Here is a 24,730-nt window from a genome sequence, read left to right on the forward strand (position 1 = left end):
GCTTCTTGAGATAGCAGAAGAGTTCTTGGAGCATCAAGGTTCTGGATGTGATTTCTCTGAATAGTCATGATCAGTCTCTTGTGATGCCCTTTTGATTTCTGTAAATGTTCTGTTTTCAGTAGAAAATCCTGGAGTCTGAGATAAATGAGTCACTTTTATTAGAACTGCTGTTGCCTATCTCAGTAACATTCATGTGGACTTTTAACAAAAGTAGAAAATGGCCATCCATCCATATTTACCAAAAGTTTGAGTTGCATGGAGTGTATGATGCATGAAGAAACAGTTCTACTTCTAGTGTAACTGTTTGTTCTTTAAAGTGTGGTGTATATATATGCCACAACCATCTTAGTTCCCATTCATTCAAAATTCATCTCTACCAGAGTACAAATAAGGAGCTGAGGAATGAAATCTTATATTTAAATTTGGAAAAAGAGTATAGTGAGTGCATATGTAATCTTTTTTTTTTTTTGCTATTTATCACATTTCTCACTGAGATGTTACAAGTTAAACATAATTATCTACATTCTATAGACAAATAAAAATTTTGAATACAAATAATACTTTGTTCTTACTGGTATTTTCTATATATCTCTGCAACTGCAAGTCAGAGAAGACGAGATATTAATAATTATCACATAAATTTTCTTCCTCTCTTCTATATAAAAATTATTATAACTCAGTTTAATGCTCTCTGCTTAAAAGTATGAGCAGTAATATTTGCCATGTAGTTATTTTGTATGTTGATTTATAGTTACTTCTCTGTACACACCAGTGAAAACTGAAGTACTTGCATAAAATATTACCATTTTTTCTACCTTTTTTCCTACAACCTAAATACTTCCGTTATTTGTAAACATGACCAGAAGACCAAGTGTCATCTTCTTGGTTTCTCTCTTCCTTCGTCTCCTATAATGCTACTTCATATCCCTTTCAGTCCAGTTGATAGATTTTTAAGAAAAGAGGAAGAGAAGATTACATCATTAATCTGCTTTCCCATCCAGTACATCATCCAGAGTTGGTTTTTTAGTGCTCTATTTTTCTTCCATGGAGTTAGGCAGGAGGGAGATGACACCAATTCCTGCACTTGGCACAATTTTGTCTCTTCTATAACTGGATACTTATGAAATACTTCATGTTAAGAACTTTCATTGTAATTAATTTGAGCTGTCGAGAACTAATACTGATTTAATGGAAGTCTTGACAGCTTTAACTGTGAAAAATTTGGATTGCAGTATTTATTTCACTTACGTCTTGAGTCTGCATCTGTTTAATTGGGATATTCCATTATAAGTATCATCAATATGACTTATGTTTTTTAAAGAGCTTTGAAGAATGAAATAGAAGTTTGTCTATAAATTCTAATTTCATTTTGCTACATAAAACTAGCTTATATACCAATCTGGCAGGAAATAGGTGGATGTGTCTTTCGCATCTGAATCTTACACCAAGTACCATCTCAGGGGCTGACTTTTCCTTAATTCTTGATGTTTAATCACACATTTTTTCACACAGACCTTCCTACATATAAAAGAAGTACATTGTGCTAAAATTGTGTGTATATTTCAAAACTGGATTTCTCCTGCCCCTCTAAAATTAATAGTGTGCTTCTATCAGAACAGCTCCAAATATATGAATAAGCTCAGGAATGTAAGGGATACAGCCTTGAAGAGGAATGCTGAAATTATCCTGGTTTAAAGGAATGACTGTCGAACAATTATAATCTGCTCTGGCTTTGTCTGGAGGGGAGGCCAGGAGCCAAAAAACTGCAAGACTTAGAGGACAGAAAAGATTGTTCTGTGCAGAAGTTTCTAGCCCATTTGACGTCCTAGAACAGTGAGTGAGCTAGTAAGTTACTCTAGGCATTTGTAAATCAGTAAAATTCAGGTTCTCAATCCTTTTGCAGCTCCAAAATTGCAAGTCATCTCTTCAGTCCCACCTAAGTGGAAGAGGAAATATCTTCTTACTGTCTTGTTAAAAGCCATAGTTTCACCCATGTTTTTGGAAATGTACAGCCACACTTTGGATTCTGAGGCATTTGGACTTATATTTTTAACTGAACTCTGTTGAGTCATTGACAATCAAAGTGGGAATTTAGAACTTCTTTTAGGACAGCTATTTTCATCCAGCCAGTACATCATATAATGTAATGGCATGTATATTTGATGTTCAAAGGAGACCTGGTGTGAAATACAGTTATGAAGCAAGGGCTGCCATGGTTATGTATTTTGGAGGCTTTACCATATACTTTTTGTATCTTTGACAATACTGAGTAATAAGACTATGTAAGAGGAAGATCTTTTAAAGCTTTTATCAGAAAAATCTTCCGTATGTTGTTAATGCATTTTGCCAAACAAGCATCTGCAAAGGGAGAATTGAAAAATATCTGTCACTGGGGAATTAAATGCCATGGAGAGGAAAAAGCCTCTTAGCTACTCCATTAGCTCCATTTGTAGATTCCTATGCAGTAAGTGGTCCTCAGACCTTCAAAAATTCTCCCCTGCTAATGGACCAGCTGGTTGTCCCTCTGAAGCCACAGATTCATGATTCATGAAGCCAATTCATGATTCCTTCCAATGTACTGTTTAAGAAAACCTAATCATTACAAATGTTATCAAGCCTGGTGAAAAGCTGCACTCAGGCTTAGTTTGTTTCCTTATGTATATCAGTGTTGATAAAGCTCTTTTTAAAAGACACTGGGGTTCAACTCCCAAAGAAGCAAACAAAATGGCTGCTGTGTGGTTATGAGGTTAAGATTACTGTTCCTTTTAAGATACTTTCTTTGTTTCTTGTGGTAGCACAGGGCAGACTCCCCTGTTCAAATAGATCAAGACTTTCTATACCAACTAAATTCCTGCAGACTTACAGTGATCCATCCATCTCTGAATCCATAAGACACATTACTGTGCTTGATTATTTATTCTACCTGAGTTCTCCCTTGGGAGAGAACTGACAGGACAGTCAGGAGCTCAGCCACATGTCAATTTTAGCAGCTTTTGTGCAAAGCCTCATGACTTCACAACATCATTGATGTAGCGAGTGTCATGAGCTTTTAATGTAGCTCCTTGCAGAACTGTACAGCTGGAAAAGCAGGGACAAAACCTTAACCAAAGAATTTCCTTATCAGAAATAATAGGGGGTTTTATCTTTATAGTTTTAAACATTGCATCATTTAATCAGCCACCTAAAATTGTCTTGAAGACGAGAGCATCCTTATTCTAAGTTAATGATTTTTCAACTAAAGTCTCTTACATAAAATAGAGTAATCAATAATTTTGTTTAAAAATACTTCGCTGATAAAGGTTAATGCGTTAATAAGAATAACTTAATAATATGCACTTGATACAACCAAAGAATTAGGCTGTTAAAAACATATTAGAAATAAAACCCAAACAGTGGACTTTAAAATATATTGATTACATATAATTTGTATCCAGAATAGCATGTGTTAATGACTTTTAATTAATGACTTTTCATAATTATTTTTCACACAAAATACATTATGCCACTTTTGAATTTTTTTTTTTTTTTGCAGTGGTACTAATTTGTGTTTGAGCTTGAAATACCCAGTTTTCCATTAAAAAACCAGTACTTTTTGCTAATTTCAAGTACAAAGGTTGAACTTTATTTTAAGCCCCTTTGTGATTTGTTACTCGTTTCCTCAGAGATGCTTTGTGTAACTTAGGCTTCCATGTCTCTCTTCCATGGTATCATAGTCAGAGGGATATTTCTGATATGGAATCATAGAATCTTTTTGTTGGAAAAGATGTTTTAAGATCACCCTGTCCAACTGTTAACCTGTCACATTGCCAAGTCTGCCACTATGCCCTGTCCCTAAGCACCACATCTACACATTTAAATATTTCCAGGAATGCTGACTCAACCACATCCCTGTGCAGCCTGCCCCAACACCTAAAAACTCCTTTGGTGAAGGAATTTTTTCTAATATCTGAGCTAAGCTTCCCCTGTCACAATTGAGGCCATCTTTTCTCCTCCTATTGCTTGTTACAATTTGTGGAATTGCATAAAGAAGAATGCAGAAGTATTGGCAGAAAACTTGTCTCATAAAGCTTAGCTCTCTGAACTTTTCAGAGATTGCATCAATTCTATGGAGGCCGCAACTTTTTTGGACAAATTCTGGGGTGACCAGATTGTATGAAACTGCGTGACTCTTCTTGATGCTCTGAGCTTTGTCAGGCTTTTATCATTCTTTGGAGACTTAGTCTACCCACAACCCAGCATAGTTTATGTTAGCCTTGATCAGTATGGTAAAGTTATTCCATGTGAATTTTTTTCATACACATCTTTTAATGAAATAAACAGTGTTTTCTCTTAGGATCTGAGGCTCCTTGACAAGACAAGAGAGCATGGTCTCAAGTTGTGCCAGGGGAGGTTTAGGTTGGATATTAGAAAGAATTTCTTTACGGAGAGTGTGATCAAGCATTGGAATGGGCTGCTCAGGGAAGTAGTGGATTCTCCATCCCTGGAGGTATTTCAAAAGAGACTGGATGTGGCACTCAGTGCCATGGTCTGGTAACTGTGGCAGTAGTGGATCAAGGGTTGGACTTGATGATCTCTGATGTCCCTTCCAACCCAGATGATTCTATGATTCTATGATTGAGCAGTAAAGCACTACTGCAAGGCCAGGTGTTAAATAGTTACTCTAAATGTGAGTTAAATCTGTAACTTTCAAATAGCTTTAATCTTTGCTAATTTGGTCATTAGGTTTGTAGTTGCACACACCAAGAAGCATTTAAACGAAAATGTAAATTACTCAATCTGAGCAGAAAGTCAGTTTTCAAGTTCATACAAATTCCTTTTCCTAATAGACTGTTACTAGTTAAAAGATTATCTCAGAACAGCAGTATTTAGTCCTGAAGAAGGCAGTGGAAATGAACTGTGGATTGTCATTCTGTAAAAGTCTACTGATGATTCATTTTCTTGGCAGTAACTGTGTGCTAATAATTGATCCATGCACAAGAATGGCTTTTTTATAGCTATTCCAAATACAGATCTTTGCATTCCTGCTTCCAGATTTTAATTTTGTCTTTCAATAATTACCTTGGTGTGCTCATTCAGAGTATGATCACATGAATGAAATACTGCCCAAAACTATGATACCCTCTCCAAGCATTTTATGCATAGTATGATTTCAAACCATTTCTGAATGAAGATGCAGTTTTAGCTTTAAGAAGGTTAGTAAAACCACGCTTCCCTTGTCAATATCACTGTGCCTAAAATATGTTCAATGGAAAATAGGTATTACTGCTGAAAATTGATTGTGTTTGTAGAACTTAACCTAATCCAAGATTCAGGATTTTTCAAAATGAAAAAAGGATGGAGTAAAGTAACTGTGTCCAGTGTGAAAATAAAATACAGTTGTGTAGCTCTTGGCAGAAAACTTAAAAAAATACTTTCAGTGTTTATTTCCTGTATTAGAGAGTCATTGTCCTGCATGATCATCTCTTGTTTGTTTTTCCACATAACTAAAACTATTAACAAGATGGGTATTTGCTTTCTCTACAGAACCCAGATCAATTTCACAGTAGCTATTGATTTCACAGCCTCAAATGGTAAGAATAAAAATAAACTTCTTGTGTATGTATGTGATGTGTTCAATTTTAAGTAAAAGTGTGTGTATCTGTATCAGTATTTTGCTTAAACTCATTCTCTTGATCATTTGTATGCCTGGCAGCACCTGGAATCTAGATTCCCATTTGCTGCTTAACAAACTGGAGTGCAATTCTGGTCCAGAAAAGCAGGGCAAACAGAACAGATAAAAATTGAAAAAGATGCATATAAAATTTAATAAGTAGGAGAAGTTTTCAAATATTTCTGTACTTTCTGCTTATTATTTTCATTACTTTCTTTATTCCTGCTGGGAGAAAACTGGCTAACTTAGAAAAAAAATTTAGAGAAGACAAAGGAAGGAGTTTCAGGAAGAGTGAGACTGAAGTGGGGTGAAGCAGAGATAAGTTTTGATTCTCCTCCAAAGCTGCATTCATAATACTTCTGTAAATTTCACCTTAAAAGTCTGTCTCATTTTATAAAATTACATAAATTTTCAAGTGTAATCATAGTTTCTTGTTGCCCATGCAGTGCTTAAAAGATTTACAGTTACTGCTGTTAACCTATTAAAATATATTCAGAACATCATTGAATTTTTACCAGATGTAGCCACAGTTGTTCATATAGGAAATAACTTCATTTTCTTTTCATGATCTTTTCTTTTCAATTTCTGCTTTCCTAGATTCGTGTAATTTTTAAGAGAGAAAATTTTTAAGTGATTCAGTTTAAAGTAAATTTGATCATTGCTTTAACAGGTAACCCTTCACAGCCCACTTCACTGCACTACATGAATCCCTATCAGCTGAATGCTTATGGCATGGCACTGAAAGCTGTAGGTGAAATAATTCAGGACTATGACAGTGATAAAATGTTCCCAGCTCTAGGTTTTGGAGCTAGGCTGCCTCCAGATGGAAGAGTATCCCATGAATTTGCACTGGTAAGTAAAAATATATTTATATGTTGTTTGAATTTCTGTGCTACAATAAGATTTTTATGAGTTGCAATCTTAAGCTGTTGCTTGACAAGTAAAGAATAGAGGGCAAATTCTTCTGTCTAAAAGACTGTTCCAATTTTTTTTATCATAGTCAAGTTACTGACAGAAATCCAGAGAGAAGTTCCTGTAGGCCAAAAATAGTAATAAAGAAAAGTAATAATTGTTAACCTCATCTGTAGCAGCGTGAGAAACAGCTGCTTGAAAGACTTCAGATTGAAACTACTCTATCTTAAGAAGCAAGAGAATCATGATCCAAGATAATATTTCATCATTATTTTAATGGTTCTTTCTCATTTTCTGGGATCTCTTTCTCTTTTACAGCCTGCTAGTTTAGAGATATATGGATAACTAAGTGGACTATAAGCTGAGGTGACAGGAAAAAATCTGAGACTGGTCCATGTGGCAGCTAAATTAAACCTAAAATCTAAGAATTTGCCAGAAAGGTTGATGTGTTACAACTGATGCTCATGATTAGTGTGGATGTTTATCTTCTTGCTTATTTTGTGATTCTTATTTTTCTGTGAGTAGAATTACAGCAGAATGCCAGAATTACAGCAAGTGTAGTTATATCAGGTTTTAATTAGATAGCATCACAGATATGGGGGAAAACTGGTGATTGTAGGTGTGTGTTTCTTCTGTCAGCCTGTACTAGAAAACAATACTACATGTCTTATCTCAAAGAAGGGTTTTCCACATGGATAGTAGTGTAAAACAGGTGCAATTGCAGATATTAATTTGAATCACACGCTTCATTTGGATTTCCATGTAGCAATTCAGATGTATTGATATATATATTCTTAAGGCTGTTAAAACAGCAGGTATAATCCTAGCTACTTTCAGTTTGAAAAGTCATTTCTAAAATTAATTCAATTAATTAATGAAGCGTTGTGTTGCTTTTGCTTCCTTCAAATTTAAACTTACATAGGTTTCTCCCATTAGTGCTAGCCAGTATTTTTAGCACTCTCTTTTAACATTTTGGATCACTTCCATCAAAAAATCTCCTTTGCTCTTCTAGATTCTCAGGGAGGTACACTCTACCTCAGAATGAGATAGTGGTACATTAAGCCAATGAGGTGTTGGCACATAAAGGAGATGAAGGTGATTTGGAAGGTTTTGAAGCCTACACAGCTGATCATTTGTCTGGCCTGACTTGGGTCACTAATCTGGGATTAAATGTTTGTGTTGTCATTATAGAGTTATTGTGGAGATAGGAAGTAAAAATGCCCACCCAAAGAATGTAGAGACCCTGGCATTTCAGTGGTTTCCCAAAGAATAATTTTCTTTCCTCATCTTTTTATACTGGATTGAAAATCAATTTTCCAATGCAGAACATTGTACCAAAACAATAGTTAAGAGTTCACCTTATACTTGCATGGTGTCTGAATATCAGGATCTGAATACTATTTCTTTTTTTCAAATTTTTAAAATAAGAAATCATTGAGCCAGAACTGTGCTCCTGAACATGATTCCAGTTTTACATCTGCCTTGCAATTCATACCTTAAATCCGTACAGGGAAATGCCTGTTACTATTGCATGTTTTATGGTATTTATATCTAGGAACCAGTTCAGGCTGCATATAACATGAGGCTGCTAGAACCTCCTTTCATAGGCAGCAAACACTCACCACCAGCCACAGCATTCATAGGAGGCATTTGTAGGAAACTCTGAACAGATCCTAGAATGGTAAGGGTTTTTGCATTTAAATGTGTATACTAGATAGTGTTCCCTAGCCTACATTGGTATTGCTGCATAATTATTTGTAGTGATTAATCATCTCTTACTTCATTAGAATGGAAATCCTCAAAATCCATACTGCCACGGAATTGATGGTGTAATGGAGGCATATTACAGGAGTCTAAAATCTGTACAGCTTTATGGACCAACAAACTTTGCCCCTGTAATTAATCATGTAGCCAGGTAAGGATCACAAGTACTTTGCAGAAAATTATTGTCAGTACAACAAAGGCCAACAGTTACCTGATGCTAAACATTGACAAAGATATTTATAATTGTTTAATTATTCAGAGTAGCATGATTAACTTATGTCTTTGAGTATGTTTGAAAACTGTGTGCTAGTCTTACGCCAAATTTCATAACTGATTAAAACAAGATAGAAGTGTTCCAGTTGATCCACCCAGTGTTGAACTCTTAGAAGAAATCATAATGGAAGAAAATTTTTGTGAGATAATGGTCATGTTCCTTTTTTGACCTTTGGAGCACAAAATTTGTGCCTCGCAGAAAAGAAATAAAAAAAAAATTTAAAATGCACATTTTTAAATGCATATGTAGTTTGTCTAATCTCAAAATGTCCAAAACATCAGCAGAATTTTCCAGGGTGCTTTGTGGCCACAATTCTCAGCTGGGAGTGGTACTGTCAAGGCAATAGAACAGCAGCCACTGTTGGGGAGCCACAGGACTGTGTTATGAAACACCTCACCTAACTTCCCAAAGTAAAACCCTTCCAGTGTTTGTGGAATTTTCTTAAGGAGGTTATTTTTGCCTTATTTTGGTAGACAAGTTCTTGACTTACAATAGCTCTCCATGTGTTGGTATAAAAAAAATGATGTGGCTCAGATAATTTAGCTGAGTAGCTACCTGAACAGATTTAATTTATAGACACACAGAAAGAATTAATGTTTATAAAATAAAGCAGTAAAAATAAATCATGCATAAATTATTGTAATGTTTGATTTATGAGCTTGCAAAATGGTCAATTGTTGCAGCAAGAAATACTTATCTGTTCTTGCTGCTGTTGTTTGAAATGAAGAATAATTCACAAATTCAAAGCATTTTCTGTGCATCCCAGCATGGCTAGATTGTGGATTTCAGGTATTTATCGTTAGGTTTAATTTCTCCATCTTCAACTGATACCACTCAAATTATGTACATGTAAATTTCATTCCTGGTCCTTAGCTGTCTCCTTTTAATCTTCCTTTTGACAGGGTCTGTCCAGCTGCAGATTTCAGACTATAAAGGACTATGCCAGTCCTTATGACAGCCGAATTCCATGTATGCAGCCTTCAGTGTCTGCATTAGCCATGTTGACTGGAAATCCCACCCACTGACTTTTCTGGTTCTTTCTTATTCTTTAGAACTATCATATCAGCTGAGATGGCTGCTTCAGAATTTGGTATTTGACCTCAAGTCTCCTATTCATTACAAAAACTGAAATTCATTATCTAGTACCATCGAAGCATTGGCATAAATTCAGTTCCTTTTCTTACCACTTGTTTCTCAGGAATATTTGTCAACTTTTGCAAAATTACAGAAGGCTGCCACCAGTTTTTGTAGTTCTTCCACTGGATTGTTGTCTAAATATCAACTTCTTGCAAACTTTGGGAACTCCTGGTAGCAAATCACACTACCTTTCAGAGGAAAAGCTGAGTATCTTCATGAGAAGCTCTACTGCATAATCATCCATAAGACAATCCTTATACCAGTATAGTTCTCAGTAACATCATTTTCCTTAAAGGTTCAGTTTCTTGGCTGTTCAATTAACATTTATGGACATGGTAGTAGAAATTATGATCTAGCCTGCAGTAACTCTTTGAACCTATCTTCAGTCTCAAATAGATTTCTTCTTTCCACATCCCTTCTACTGAAAAATACATCTCTGATCTGATCTCTAGAAACTGTGTCAGATCATCATCACTTTGTGATCTTGAAACTTGTCAAAAGCATTTTAAGTAGATAATTAATTTATTAACTCCCTAGCTAGGGAAAGGATATCTTAACTACACCAGATTCTACCAAATGTCTTCTGTCATCTCCCTTCCTCAGTCAAGATCTTGCAAAAACTTCAGGATATTTTATTCTGTGGAAAATTTGAAATAACCAAACTTATATTCCATTTTTTCAGTGTGGGTATTAAGTGTTCAGAAACAATAGTGATTTTTTATTTTATTCTCTCATTACCCATTGTTTGTACACTCATCAAAGAAAAAATTGTAAGCATTGTGGAAAAGTGTGACAAAAGAAGTCTCTGCATGGTAGGAAAAATGTATTCCACAATAGGTCTTGTTAATCTAAATATTTATTTAGCAGCATGCAAATAGAAGAACCTGCCAGCATGCAAATAGAAGATGTTCAACAGATTAATTTTCTGTGTGGCTTTTCTACCCATCTGTACCTTGCATAGGGAGACAGAGGAGTGTGATGGCTTTATGTGAGTTTTAGATTCCATTTCACACACTTTCCTCCAAAATCCTGTAAATGTTGTGGTTACAGCACCTTATTTATTTGCAGTACTCACTTGCAAATGCACTGTGTAGTATCAGAGTTAGAATTTTCTAAGCACATGCAATCGTCATGAGCACCATTAGCACATATCCTGATCACTGGTGAAGACCTTTTGTGTTCAGTGACAGATACGTAATGAATTCTTTGATAGTCATGTTCTGTACGTGGGCATATATTCCACAGTATTTCTACAAATACTTTTTGTTGGGATTTTTTTTGTCCTGCTCTCCATGCTATCCTACAGATCCTACAGATTTGACTCCTTCACAGCACCAGGAGCCTTCGCAAATGTAGTAACTGTATCAGCAGCTGTCAAGTGAAGCAGCAAGTGAAACAACACAAAAAAGTTCATCCCTAACTATGTAGGACACTTTGACCCCTGGGAGTTAAATTAATGAAGTCTTAATTTCTGGTATGCAGGCCACAGAGCTCAGAGGGGCTGCTACAGATTATCTGTCTTTCAGGAATTTCCAAATCATCAAAAGCTATTAATTTTCTAAGAGCTGTTACTTCTTGGGTCCTTTGGTTGAGATGGGACTGGAATGGCACTGGATATGTTTTGTATTCATTGTATTCATATACATATTCATATACAGCACAGGGTGAAGTTTGAGTCTTGAAAGTCGGCCTGTGTGAGGGGCAAGTAGATAAATATCTAAGCCAAGGCTGCAGGTTGCATGTTCCATGTTCAGCCATTTTACAAGTGTATACATAAGTGGGAGCTATAAATCTGCTAGTATGTTCAGCAGTAAGTAACCTGTTTTTGTAAGCCAAATGAGAAATTAAATGAGAAAATGAGAAATTAATGAACTATTTATGCGGTGTGCTGATTCACAATAAATTTTATTTGTTCTATAAATCCAGCCATTGGATAGTAATACATTGCCTTCATACCAACTTACTGACTTTATAACAAATAATGATTTTTTTAAAAATTTAAGTTTTTAATCCTAAAAATATAGTAAAATTTTTAAAATACAACTTCTTTTTATATTAGTTTCTTTATATAAAAAGTTTTTTTATTGTTATAATTTTGTTTTTTTCTTTCCTTAGATATGCTGCTTCAGTTAAAGATGGCTCCCAGTATTTTGTTCTTCTCATTATTACAGATGGAGTGATTTCTGATATGGCTCAGACAAAAGAATCCATAGTGAATGTAAGTTTTGCTGAAAGTGTGGAAATGTAAAGGATTTATGTTTCTACGAATTCATATTTTAGACAGCAAGCTAAATCATTTAATATTTCAGGCACTAAATTTTTTACATAAATTAAGAGTTTTTCCTGAACAGCAGAAGTTTATTATAAAGAGAAAAATAAACAAAAAGTAAAATTGCAGCTTAATTAGTGTGCTGCAAGAAATTATAACCTTCTCTCTATCACTATATATTCATATGATTTGCCTCATGTGATACTTGTTGCCTCCTTTCTCATTCACATCTCACCCACAGTTTTTCATAGTGAGCTGTTCTTTATAGTATTTGCAGACAGCTTTTTAAAAACTGCCCCAAACTTTCTGATCTCAAATGGCAAGTATACCAGTCATCTGATTTCCTTCTAAATAGTCCACTGGAATTGGAAAGATTCTTAATTGTTTCTGTTTCTCCATTATTTTCAATATTTTTCACTTCAAAACTGCTAGGCTTATAAGGAATATTCCGTATTATGAACAGGTTCTATTTTTCTGTTTCCCCTGGGAAATGTCAGGTGAATGTACACAGAAATAGCTTCCAGACAGGTTTTGAAATGATCTGCACTAATGGTTTTGAACACACCACAGTGGATCTAGTTACTTGTGAAGTGGTGAGTGAAAAGCCTGCATTAAAACAATTGGGCATCACATCAAAATGAGTGGTGTAGAATGAGGTGGCCATTGGCACTACCTCCTATATAGACTCAGTACTGTTCCAGTTTGTAGGGTGTGTATGAAAATACTACTGAAATGTTACATCTCTTGATGGAGAGTAAAAGGTCCTCAAGTTTTAGCCAGCAGCAGATAGACAGTCTGTGTTAATAAGGATCCTGGTAGCCTACTTGCTAAGTTTTTACACACAAAGCTACAAGTGTGTTTTAATCTACCAGATTACTTCCTCTCCTCTTCCAGCTTCCACCATTAAAGCAGGATAAACTGAATATTGCTTTTAAAGGAGATAAACAAGGTTTTAGCTTGGAATTTCATCCTCTAGCCTAAAAGTTTGGAACATTGCTTCTTTTAGATCACAAAAAGGCCCCGTGGAGAAAAAAAGAAAAAAAAAAAAAGCAGCTCTTGATTTAACTCAACCTTCTGTTGGAAGCCCTAAGAGAACAGCACGTCCAGTTAGCTGGTATTTTGTAAGACTAAATAATTTGCCACTAAGACATACAGAAAAACATTGTTTCCAGTAGTAGTTCATTTCCAAGATAATGGGTGTTAGACTGCAGCTGTCTGGAAACACAGCAGATGAGTTTTTAGCTTGGAATGAGTGGAAGTTGAGCAATATTTGCTGTCTTTTCTTTTTAAGAAGCTGCGTTCATTTTTTCTGTATAATTGAAGCATGAGCACAATATAACATGACAGAACTAATTAAATGCTATTCAGTGGCAGTTTTTTCAGTCTTAATATCCAAAATAATAATAAGGGCAGTGATGTTCAATGCAATTTCATATATATGAAACTCAAGAAGAAGATATTTCTTTTTTTACTAATTATGTGGTTTAGGCATCCTATCACAGCATATATGTCAGACACGTTCTGTTTTACCACACTATTTAAAGATTATACAATTGTTCAGGAAATGCCAGCACTTAAGTTTGTATGCAAAAGTTTAATTTTGTTTTTATGCTGTCCTTGCCACTTGCTGTTTCATATACATCGTATCACATAATACTGTCTGTGTGATCACATCTCTTTGAAGAATGTTTTCTTTAAAATCAAACAGTGATACTTGAGAAAAATCTGAAACAAAGATGGTGTTCTGCTCTAAGAATTAGATACTCTTTATTAGTGATTTATGCAGTGCACTGTAACTCAGTTACAGTTTTGCTGTATTTCTGACCCTTAGTCACAGACTCACTGGCTGATGTTGAAAGAAACCTTTAATCATCTTGTCCGAGCCCCCAGTTCAAGCGAGGCCACCTGGAGCTGTTGGCCCAGGACCATGGCTGGTCAGCTTTTACTGTTTTCTCCAGTAGCATACAAGTATTAAACTAACAAGGGATTATTATTATTTTTACTCTACTACAGAATTTTAGCTGGGAGATTGACTCTATGTAGTAACACTTTGTGATAAATTTGCAGTCTATGTACAAGTATATGATGTAAAATATACAGTATATAGTGGTGTAGAACATGAAATAGTGATTTATAGAATGGTGTATTTTCATTGTTTTAAGTGGAATCTTTACAGTAATTAACCATAAATCTATTACAGAAAGTTGATTTTATATGTAGTATTATGAAAGATGAAGAATGGGAAATGGTGATGATGTATGTACAATAACAGTATCTTTTAAGTGAGGGAGAAAAACTCTTTTTATATTCCAAAAGAAAAATGTAACACTGTTCTAAAACCACTTGACTTCAGACTTGAGTGAAGCAGAGTTTTATTTAGCACAAAGCATACTTCTGTGATTTTTGGCCAATGTATAGTCCTGTTTAAAATAACTATTTCACAGTGCATCAGAATATCTCAGGAAGGAACAGCTGTCAAACCTGACATTTGGTAGATCGCTTGTTTTAGTTGGTACCCTCCTCAACAGAGGCAATTTCAGATTATTTCTGTGAACTGGCAGATATCTGGTGCTACTATCAGAGCTGGAGAATCGAGTATTTATGATACTTTCTTTGCAATTTTAAAGGTTTTACAGAGTTTATTCGGGGGAAGCCAGATTCCATCTTCCCCTTGTTTAATTGAATGGAAAAGACTAAGTAAAATTAAAAATCTTACCATAAGCCAGTTCAATACCTTGTTTACTTTGTGGCATGGTTGACTGACTTGAATAAAATTTAATTAATGGGAGTAATATAAGCTAGATATTGGTTGAAACAGATGATTCCTTCTCTTGAGAAAAATTGGCTTAAGTTCTATGTAAAATATAGGGTAATGCAGTTCCAAGCAGCTACGTAATATCAAGAAATAGCAAAGTACATTCACATAAATGTCAAACTATAATTAGGTAATATTTGCAATTATTGTCGGTATACAAAATTTTATAACATATTTTTTCATCTTAGTAGTCATATTAGTGTTTAAATCTAACATATTTTTAATGTTAAATTATGATCCCATATGATTCAAAGACTTCATAAGGGAAAAATAAAATAATAATCTTCCTTTCTATCTTCATCCAAGATGGTTAGCACCACTTCAGCAGACAATTTACACCTTTCAGCTTTTTGGGTGGATAAAAAATTGTTCTTTAAAACATAACTTCTGCATGTTCTTTATTCAGATTGACCTCAGATTCCATGTATTATTGGCAGAGGTTATGCAATGTGTTACACTTCTTTTTCTTTTTCTTTTAAAGGCTTCAAAGCTTCCAATGTCAATAATTATAGTGGGAGTGGGACCAGCAGAGTTTGATGGTAAGTGTTCTAGTGTTTTCCCTAGACTTTTTATTACTTGTTTACATTTTAGCAATATGTGACTTTTCAAACAAATATTGTTCTTTGAAAGAGCATCATATGGAGCAAGCAGTAAGCACTGTTGACATTTCCAGCTGTATTGATTGATAACTTGGTATGATTCTGAGCTGCCATGTAGAGCTATGTAACCCCTCAGGCTCTCTGTTCAGGTCACAGAACCATATGGGAGCTCAGCATTTACAGAGCTCCAGAAGATGAGGGGAGAGGAAAACCTCATAGTAAAATAAGTATACTCAACTAATGTTGGATTTTTTTTTTAATTTTTTCAAAACAGATACTTAGTGGCATTATGAAGTGTCAGTTGACTGGAAGTATTGATTATCTGTTCTTACTGCATTAATAAAATGCTGAGAAAAATGAATGCATTTTAGATGGTAATCTGGCTTAAAATGGGTTTCACTAGATAACAGAAGAGTGCCTTACTGTTTAGCAGCTTTGAAAGAATATTACAGCAGGAGAGAAATTACCAGGTTTATTTACATAGGCATTCACATGATGTTCCAGAATAATTTTCTCTGTTGCAAGAAATTGCTGTTTTTATTTGGAGTAATTTATTAAGTGCCATCATGAATATCACTGCACTATGAAGTGTAGACATTCTGTGTTTATCTATTCCTCAGAAGTACTCCATACTTTTTTTAATTCCAGTACTTCTGGTTAGACAGCATGTCATCTTTTATAAATTTAACATGTTTAGTACTACCATAGGTGTATAATGTATATAGTAGTTAATGACTGTGCCTGTTAGTTCTTGTGCAAATATTCTAAGAGTATGACAAGAGATAAAAATAAGAAAAATAATTTAATTGGGGTTGAATTTCTAATGCTTTTTGGCAATAATGGTATATTAGTGATAATTTAAGTGATAATTAATAATAGTGACAGTTATTCCTTGGAGATATTGTCCAGATGGACCCTTACATTTCAGATCATTGTATGCCCCAAACAATGAGCAAAGACAGCTTATCTTCATAAATGTCTATGAGAGAAATTTGCAAACCCTCATTTTCCCCCCTGAGAATTCCAATTTAAGTCATATGTTAATATTTTTTCTCTTACCTCTTTTGTCTTTTCCCACTCACCCTGTTTGTCCAGTCCTTTGGGTTTGCCTAGGCTGCCCTTAACTCAATCAGGACATATAGACTCTGTCTTCTGGATGTTGCCTTTGCAGAGGCTTGGGGGTGACACTGCTGTCACTTAAGGCAAGATTCTGTTTGTACTGCAGGGCACCATTTCCATCTTTGGACTCACCCTCCATGAGTATACTGCCTCAGTGAAATTCACCAAGTAGATGTGTGCCAAATCTGTAGGGCCTCAGTGTCCAAGAGGGCAGAGAAATTAATTTTACATCTGCATAAATTCCTTCTGGAAGAAACAACAGATTCTATCTGATGTGGACACTGGAGAAGTGTGTGTGTAGGAGGATGTATGTTCCAGGCACATTTCCTTACAATTCAAATGTCAGTCAAACCTTGGTTCTGCTTTAGGAGAGGTTTAATGGTTTCAAGCTGCAAGAGGAGGTTTAGATGAGAAATTAGGAAGAAGTTTGTCACTGTGAGGGTGGAGAGACTCTGAAACATGTTGCCAAGAGAAGTTGTGGGTGCCTGTTCCCTGGAAGTGCTCAAGGTGAGGTTGGATGAGGCTTTGAGGAACCGGTCTGGTGGGAGGTGTCCCTGCCCATGCAGGGGGAGGTTGGAACTAGATGATCTTTAAGGTCCCTTCCCTTCCAACCCTAGCTGTTCTGTTATTTTATGTCTAATTTGGAAAATTTCAGTGGATCTCTCATTCAAATGCTTGTTCAGTCTCCTGGTTTGAACATATGTACTTTTTTTTACATCAACAGCTTTGTTTGACATAGTACTTTACAGACCTTCCAAAATTTTTTTTTTTTTTTTTTTTGAACAAACATGCTCTTTGGTTTGAACTTGTCTCCTGATAGCATCATTCATGTTTTCTAGTTCTTGCATTGGAAGAACTAGGTTTTGATATGCTGGTTGCAGTAACCTCAGCCCCATCTGTAAAACCCTGAGAAGCTCAGGGCAGATTTGAGGCAGATTTTCATAGGGTATACTGAAAGAAGGGCTGTGATTGCAGAGCTAACAGCTGAGAAATATTCTGTGATCCCAAGTCCCTCCATTTTAACACTGACCAGAGATCAGGTATGCCTTCTGGGTGTCTGGACAATTCTAGTGTTCCTGGATCCTGTTCAGAACAATACAGGAAGAATTACCTGATAAATTTAAGAAATTATATTTTTTTAAGAACCCCTCATTTCTATGCATTAGGAACCATTATTTTTCCATTATGAATGTGAGTTATTAGCTCTTTGTGCCGTATGCTATATATCTTCTGTAAGAATAATTGCTGAAAATTAATTGTTCTGTACCCATGAAAGTATAAATACAGCCTCAGCCTTACCAAAGCAGGTATATTCTTGCTGGTTCAAGAGCTGGAAGGATAAGGACCTTATTGTTTTGAAGATTACGTTAAAGGCAAAAGTATATATTGTCAGAGTGAAAAAATGCAAAGTGACAGCAAAGCATGATGTATTTTATGGCACAAATTATCCTAAAGAGTTACTTAATTAACAGTTGTTGGTTCTTTTGTTGCTTGAAATTGGAAACTGCTGAAAGTTCTTCTCAGTAAGATTGTTTCTGTTATGTAGCAGAACTCATAGAGTAATTAATTTTGTTTCCGTTTTTTAGCTATGGAAGAACTGGATGGTGATGTGGTGAGGATTTCTTCAAGAGGAAAGTTTGCAGAAAGAGACATTGTGCAGGTGAGAGATAAAAGTAACTCTAATAGATTTCACTTATCCTGTTTGTTCTGAATTCTTATTTCTGTCTGTACTTCTACCTTTCATTTTACCTTAGCACTGACACACTTTATCTTCAGCTGTTCATAACAGCTCAGAAACTCTCTGTGATACGTATAAGCCTTTGCATAACACATAGCAGTGGATTTGCATTCATTAGGGAATAACCCCTCACAGCAGGCACACTGATGTAAGTTCTTTGGGCTCTACAGACATGAGAGAAGGTTTAGGCTCTGTACTGCAATCTTACTATGATTCCGTAAAGAAAAACTGCAGCTTTTTGGAGGTTGGCAATAACTAATCCTCTAGTAAATACATGTGTGATGCCTAAGGTATCTTTCCTTACCTCCAACTGTAAGCCCAGAAGACCAGGAGTGTCTCCCAGTTCCTGCATTGTGTCTGCTATATATAACCAGGCAAATGTCTCATCCTTTGAGGAACCACAGATGACAGCTGGAACAGGTTGCCCAGAGAGGTGGTAGATGCCCCATTCGTGGAAACATTCAATATCAGGTTAGACAGGGCTCTGAGCAACTTGATCTAGTGAAAGATGTTCCTGCTCACTGGAGGGGGTTAGAATTGATGACCTTTAAAAGTCCCTTTCTGACCCAAACTATTCTATGATTCTGTGATCTGTGTTTATGTGTCTGAACCTAGCCCTAACAGTGCTACACTCCTGTGCATTCCATGGATACCTCAGTTTCTCAGCCAAAGTCCTCTGGTTCTGTTCCTGCTCTCTACAGTAACTCTGTCCAGCAGTTGTTATTCAAACCAAGGCAATCACTGGCCAGGTGGGACAGCAAACACATCCACCATGATCCATCCCCCCTGCCCTCAGAGCTGCAGATATCTAGAGCTCCACAGGCTGTCCAAATTACATACTTCATTTGTGCTCCAGGCTTCCCATCCTGCCTCCTCATTACTACCCCCTGGAAAAACTTAATTTCATTACTATTTTCCTGCTCAAATAAATTTAACTAGGTATGTTGGATTTTTTTTTCACATGACACTAAAGTGGAGTGAAGCAAAGAGAAAGATAGCTCAGCACACTCATCCCTCTTTGCTAAAGTATTAAAGAAGTTGACATTGGAAAAGCAGTAAACTATGGAAAGTTTGGATCAACCTGATGACTGTAGAAGAATGGAATCTGTCTAAAACTCTCTTATGGAAGGCATATTTTCCTAGAACTCTCTATTTATGAAATAGAATAGCTGGAAGGGATCTACAGCAGTCATCTCGTCCAACTGCCTGACCACTTGAGGACTGATCAAAAGTTAAATCATTTTGTTAAGGGCATTGTTCAAATAAATGCCTCTTAAACACTTCCAGGCATTCTTGGGTTCAAACCTTACCTTAGATCTGTCATTTCTTCTCCATTTATTCTTCCTATTTTTCACTTTTTTTTTTTCCTCTTGCTTATTTTGTCTTATTTTTCTCCAAGCCAGGCTTGATTTTTAAATTATTGTTGGTTAGTAGAACATAGTGAAAGAATATATTTAGAGACAATATATATGGAGAGAGCTATACAAATAGCTCATATTGCAGATGATACTATTTTAGTAATAATTATGGTAGTATTGCAGCTGATAAGCATTGGAACATGTATATTTGTTTTCATTTACATATGCCGAAACCGTAACTTTTCTGAACCCTAATCCAGTATTTCTGCAAAGCCCTGTGCCATTTCAGGTTTTTTAAAGCTAATTCAGATATCTTTGGCATTGCACTTGCATTTAAATGCATTTAAATGTACATAGTATAATTATACATAATTACCAAACTATTCTATGTTTTTATGATAATTTCTCCAAACAACAGCAGCTCCAAAAGCTGCTGTTTTTACATTCAAAGCACATAAATGGATAGTTATTCAAATGCGATGAACAAGATTTGTGAAAAAGTTATGCATCAGAAATATTCTAATTTCTGCTCAGAAATAAAAAATATTAAATTAATACATTTCTGTTTTTTAGAATTCATGGCATATCAGAAATGTAATAAACCATTTATTTAGTACTAACATATTTCAATCAGAATTGTGCCCCAGGCCATATTGAACTACCTGATGGCAGTATTATTTTGTGCTCTTTTTCGGTGTAAATAACAACAAATACATTATAAGCTAACTAAATAAACAAAAAGGGATAATGTCAAACCCTTTAGGTTTTGTATGACCTTTATTTTATACAAAAATAAATAATATTTTTTGTATTATAAAAAATAAATAATATTTAGAATAAATAAACGGGCAGAATAAAACTGACTTGCTTTTATAGAATTAAATACTCAGTTATAAAAAGTGTATCTTTTTGTGTATTATGTTAATTAAAGTTAGCTAGTGAAATTAACTGTTAATTTTAACATTCAATATTGTGAAATATTTACATGAAATTAGTAGAGAAAAATTGTGTGCTAACAGTGAGTCACTGTATCTATTTACTACTGACTGCCATTCATGTAAAGGCATGACCTTGTTTTTTCCCTCCTTGCTGATATACACATGTAGTGTAGTGACTCTGTATTATATGTGTAGCAATTTTCCTCAATTTATTTTATTTCCTCTCTTTAATTATCATTTTTCTATTTAAGAAGCTTTAGGAAAAATACTTACTTGTAGTAACATACCTATTGTTTCCTTGAAATTGCAGTGTATTAGATTTTTGAACTGAACTTTCAAACTACCCAAAGAGCATTTTACATACCTTCAGTTTCTCTTTGGTTTTAATTCCATCTGTCATTCTGTTCCTCTGCCACCCCTGCTTGTCCTACGTTAACTCAGCCTTACTGTCACTTCCCATTGCCCGGATGTGTGCTTCTCTGCCCGTAATTCCTCCACTACCTCTATCCCATAAAGAGCAAATTTAGGCTACCTGTACTGTGTGATTGCATCTCAACAACTGCACAGTTGAAGTAACCCCCCCTTTGCTGCAGGATTGGGGCCTGAATTCTCATGTGTGCAGACTAATGGGCAAGGTCCTTGGGATAGGTCACGTTTTGTTCTTTAACTCAGACTCCATGTGCCATTGCATTAGAAAATGAATATCCACATGAGGGGGAAATGAACATCACGCTTACCCCCTCCCAGCTGAATGTGTAAACCAGCGGGCTACAGAGATGCTGGTTTCCTTTTGTTGTTGTTCTAACTTCATGCTTCTGGGGATAATTAGGTGTATTCTTACAGAAAGGTTGATGGAGTTCAAGAAGGAAGAAGTTGAAACAGGGCAGTGCTGGGCTGGCTTCTAAAAATTGCCAGAGTTTTTTTATGAAACTTAGAAAAGTCAGTACTAGTAAATGTCACAGTATGTGCTTGTCTCTTGTATTGAAGAGTTACTAAATAAGCATAGAAGTAGTTAAGACAGCTGATGTTGGAACTGCAGATACCTTGCTTCCTAGCTTAATACTCTAAAATCATGTTCCCTGTTGCCTGACGTTCTGCCATTACTCCTGGTATATTCTTGGACACAACGCAGTGAGGATGTAGAGGATGCTGCTATCTGGAATAAAGGCTGCTCTCACAGAACAGATCTTTCTCACTAGTAGAAAACTCACACAGCTGTTGTCCTGATATAGGCTCCAAAATCTGAGCAAGCAGAATTTCAAATCAGCCTTCCCTTTGTTATAACCTGTTATCTATCTTAACCCACTACATGTCTCCCTTGTTCTTAGCTTTGAGTAAAAATCAGATGCTTCCATTTTCTATACTAGTAGCACAAGCATCTCATTCATTAGTATGAAACCCAAGCCAGAGCTGGGTAGCTAACTTTTTAGGTGTTACAGATCTGGGTATCATGTAACAAGTACTTTTTTTAAATAAGTCGTTTTGTTTAGATTCTTTCTGCATTTGTTAATATGCAAAAAGGGTTCAGGTGGCTCAGTTCTACTAGGTATAGTGCAAAATGGTCAAGAATATAGTTATCTTTTCTGTTTTGCTCACTTCAGACGGCAAAAATTCCATTCACAAACTACCAGAGCAGATGCAGTCTGGTAGGAGAGTCCCACAAGCAGGAAATGTAAGCTAAGAATAGCTTTCTGAGGCAGAGTTACCTTCTTGTATGAAGAAGATTGAGAGACAAACCAATCAGAACACATAATGCAGCAATCTGAACCAGCCATGGCTTTTGTGAAGAACTTCACCCAAGTGAAAGCATGATACTTTTTCTATTAGAGGACAAGATTTAAAAAAAAATTTAATACGATGCATATATAAAAATATATATTATAAACCACAAAATATGTATATATAAATGATGTCGGGATGCATATAGCTGTAAACTCCTTAGATAAAACTTTGTTATTTTTATGTTGCCAGGTGTGTTCTGTGTCTGTGTAATAACCCATGTGAACATCTCTCTTGTTTTGTAGTTTGTGCCATTCAGAGATTACATTGACAGAAGTGGAAACCACGTGCTAAGCATGGCAAGACTTGCTAAAGATGTTTTAGCTGAGATCCCGGAGCAGTTTCTGTCCTACATGAGAGTCAGAGGAATAAAGCCATCACCTGCACCACCACCCTATACACCCCCGATTCATGTCTTGCAGACTCAGATATAACTGCTCCCAAGTGCTGTGCATTTATCACAAATCAAGAGTCTCTGGATGCAGCAGTTGCTTCCAATAGCTTTTTGGAGCTAAGCAAATTCTCTTCACATACCAAAATTCTCCTGTGGTTGCATGAGCAACTGGAAAGCTTTTAAATTGTAGGAGCAAAATGTTGATCTTAGCTCTCTGAGTCTTTTTTTTCTTTTTTTTTCTTTTTTTTTTCTTTTTTTTTTTTTTTGACAAAAACCCCCTACTTTTCTGATGTATTTATTGGAAGGGAAAGCACAAATTGGGATTTCAACTCAAAAGGTTCTGTCCTTTATGAATACTGTGTGTATATAAATGTATAGGAATGCTATTACTCTGTATCAATGTTTACATGTTACTATTTTTAAATTTCTGTACTTTTATAACTATTCTTAAGAATAAAAGTTTGGAATATTGACTCACGTCTTCTGGCTTGCAATAGTTTGTCACAAGGTAACAAGAGAAGCAATATCTCTTTGAATGTTTGTCCACAGAAATACAAATGAAAGCCAAGAAAAAGACAGATACCTGTGTGTTGTGCAGTACATGAATTGCTTCAATCAGTGCTCAGTAATCCACTCATCTCACAGTTTGAGAATAAGCTCCTAAGATGTGAATATCATAATTACATATGACTTATGACTAACCCAGCTTTGAGGGGGAGGTATATGTATTTTTTCAGAGATTCTCCGATTTCTAGGATTATCTAAGTTTACAGTTTTTTAAAGCTCGTTACTGAAGCAAATTAGACCAGTTACTTGCTATAAGTAATTAAAGAAAATTACCTCAAATCAGAACTATCAGAGTATTATAGTTGACTCACTGAGCTCATTAAATCATGTATTCCCTAAAGCACTGGAAACTTTGGATCAGATAAGCTTTTTTGAAATTACTACAGCAGATATTTTATAATGGACTGTTTTAAACTTAATTTAAAATTTTAACATTTATTTTGTCTAGATTGCCCATTCAAAGGGATGCTGGTTCTTAATATTTGGGTTTAATATTGTCATTTAATCACATTTCCATTCAGGGTGCATGAATGATAATGTTAATTAACTGGTTTAAAAATTGCACAATGATGTTGCTTTGTGCACAGTTTTGTGTACAAGACTACCCAAAAATTTTATGATATGCCTGTTCATGTATAATTTTAAAATGGGTTTGCATGTACAGTTTTTACAAGAGACACGGTTTTGTGAGTTTGTGTCAGATACATTTTATTTAAACTGATGGCCTTAAATTTCACAAAACTCCTGAAATGATTGTGAATTGCCTTCAAATACTGTTAAAAATTAACATTTTAAATTTTTTGTGTCACAGTTGTAACTGTCTTGTAATGTAACTTTTTTCATTGCATATAACCTGTTTATTACTAACGTATGTTGTAATGTACAGTACAAAACTAAGGTGCGTTTTTTAAGCATGAGAATAATTTTTTGCCAGAAAGCATATCTTCAGTATTAATGGCACATAACTATGTAAATGCAGAATCTTCCATTTTTTAAATATATTTAACTTCCTTTAACTATCTCATGTGGGAAATTACTTTTTCCAGACAATTATTCTGTTATTAAAAAAAAAAAAAGAAAAAGAAAAAAAAAAGATTTTTTTTTTGTAACAATAAATCTTGTTTTATTTTTATTTCAAAACAGTTTTTACATGAGTATGGAGTTCAATTTTCTCACCAAAATATGTATTTCTTAGTGGATTGATGTTGCATGAGTGGAATTTGATACCTGGCAACTACAAATTTTGATGAAAGTGCATCATAAAAAGTAAGTTTAAATCTACTGAGTAGTGGTGGTGTTCTTCATCCTCTGCATTTATTTTTTCATACAGTGTTGAACTTTGTAAATAAGTGGACTAATACTCTGTTTCTGTTTCATTTGGTTAGGCAAATCTGTGTGCTGACATTTGTACTGGTTC

At 35.2% G+C, this 24,730-nt stretch overlaps 1 protein-coding gene across 2 annotated transcripts in view; it reads left to right on the forward strand.

Moving 5' to 3' along the window:
- Positions 1-24,593, forward strand: part of CPNE8 (copine 8) — an 86,585-nt gene extending 61,992 nt beyond the window's left edge. For both annotated transcript variants that reach the window (XM_030450704.1, XM_030450713.1), the window contains 7 exons: positions 5,524-5,570; positions 6,321-6,502; positions 8,350-8,477; positions 11,853-11,955; positions 15,303-15,360; positions 18,126-18,199; positions 22,598-24,593. In XM_030450704.1, coding sequence (XP_030306564.1) covers positions 5,524-5,570; positions 6,321-6,502; positions 8,350-8,477; positions 11,853-11,955; positions 15,303-15,360; positions 18,126-18,199; positions 22,598-22,786 — 781 coding nt within the window. In that variant the 3' untranslated portion in view covers positions 22,787-24,593. The remainder of the gene's footprint in view (positions 1-5,523; positions 5,571-6,320; positions 6,503-8,349; positions 8,478-11,852; positions 11,956-15,302; positions 15,361-18,125; positions 18,200-22,597) is intronic.
- The last annotated feature ends 137 nt before the right edge of the window (positions 24,594-24,730 follow it).

Source organism: Calypte anna, chromosome 1 (genome assembly GCF_003957555.1).
Source record: "Calypte anna isolate BGI_N300 chromosome 1, bCalAnn1_v1.p, whole genome shotgun sequence".
Taxonomy (NCBI): domain Eukaryota; kingdom Metazoa; phylum Chordata; class Aves; order Apodiformes; family Trochilidae; genus Calypte; species Calypte anna.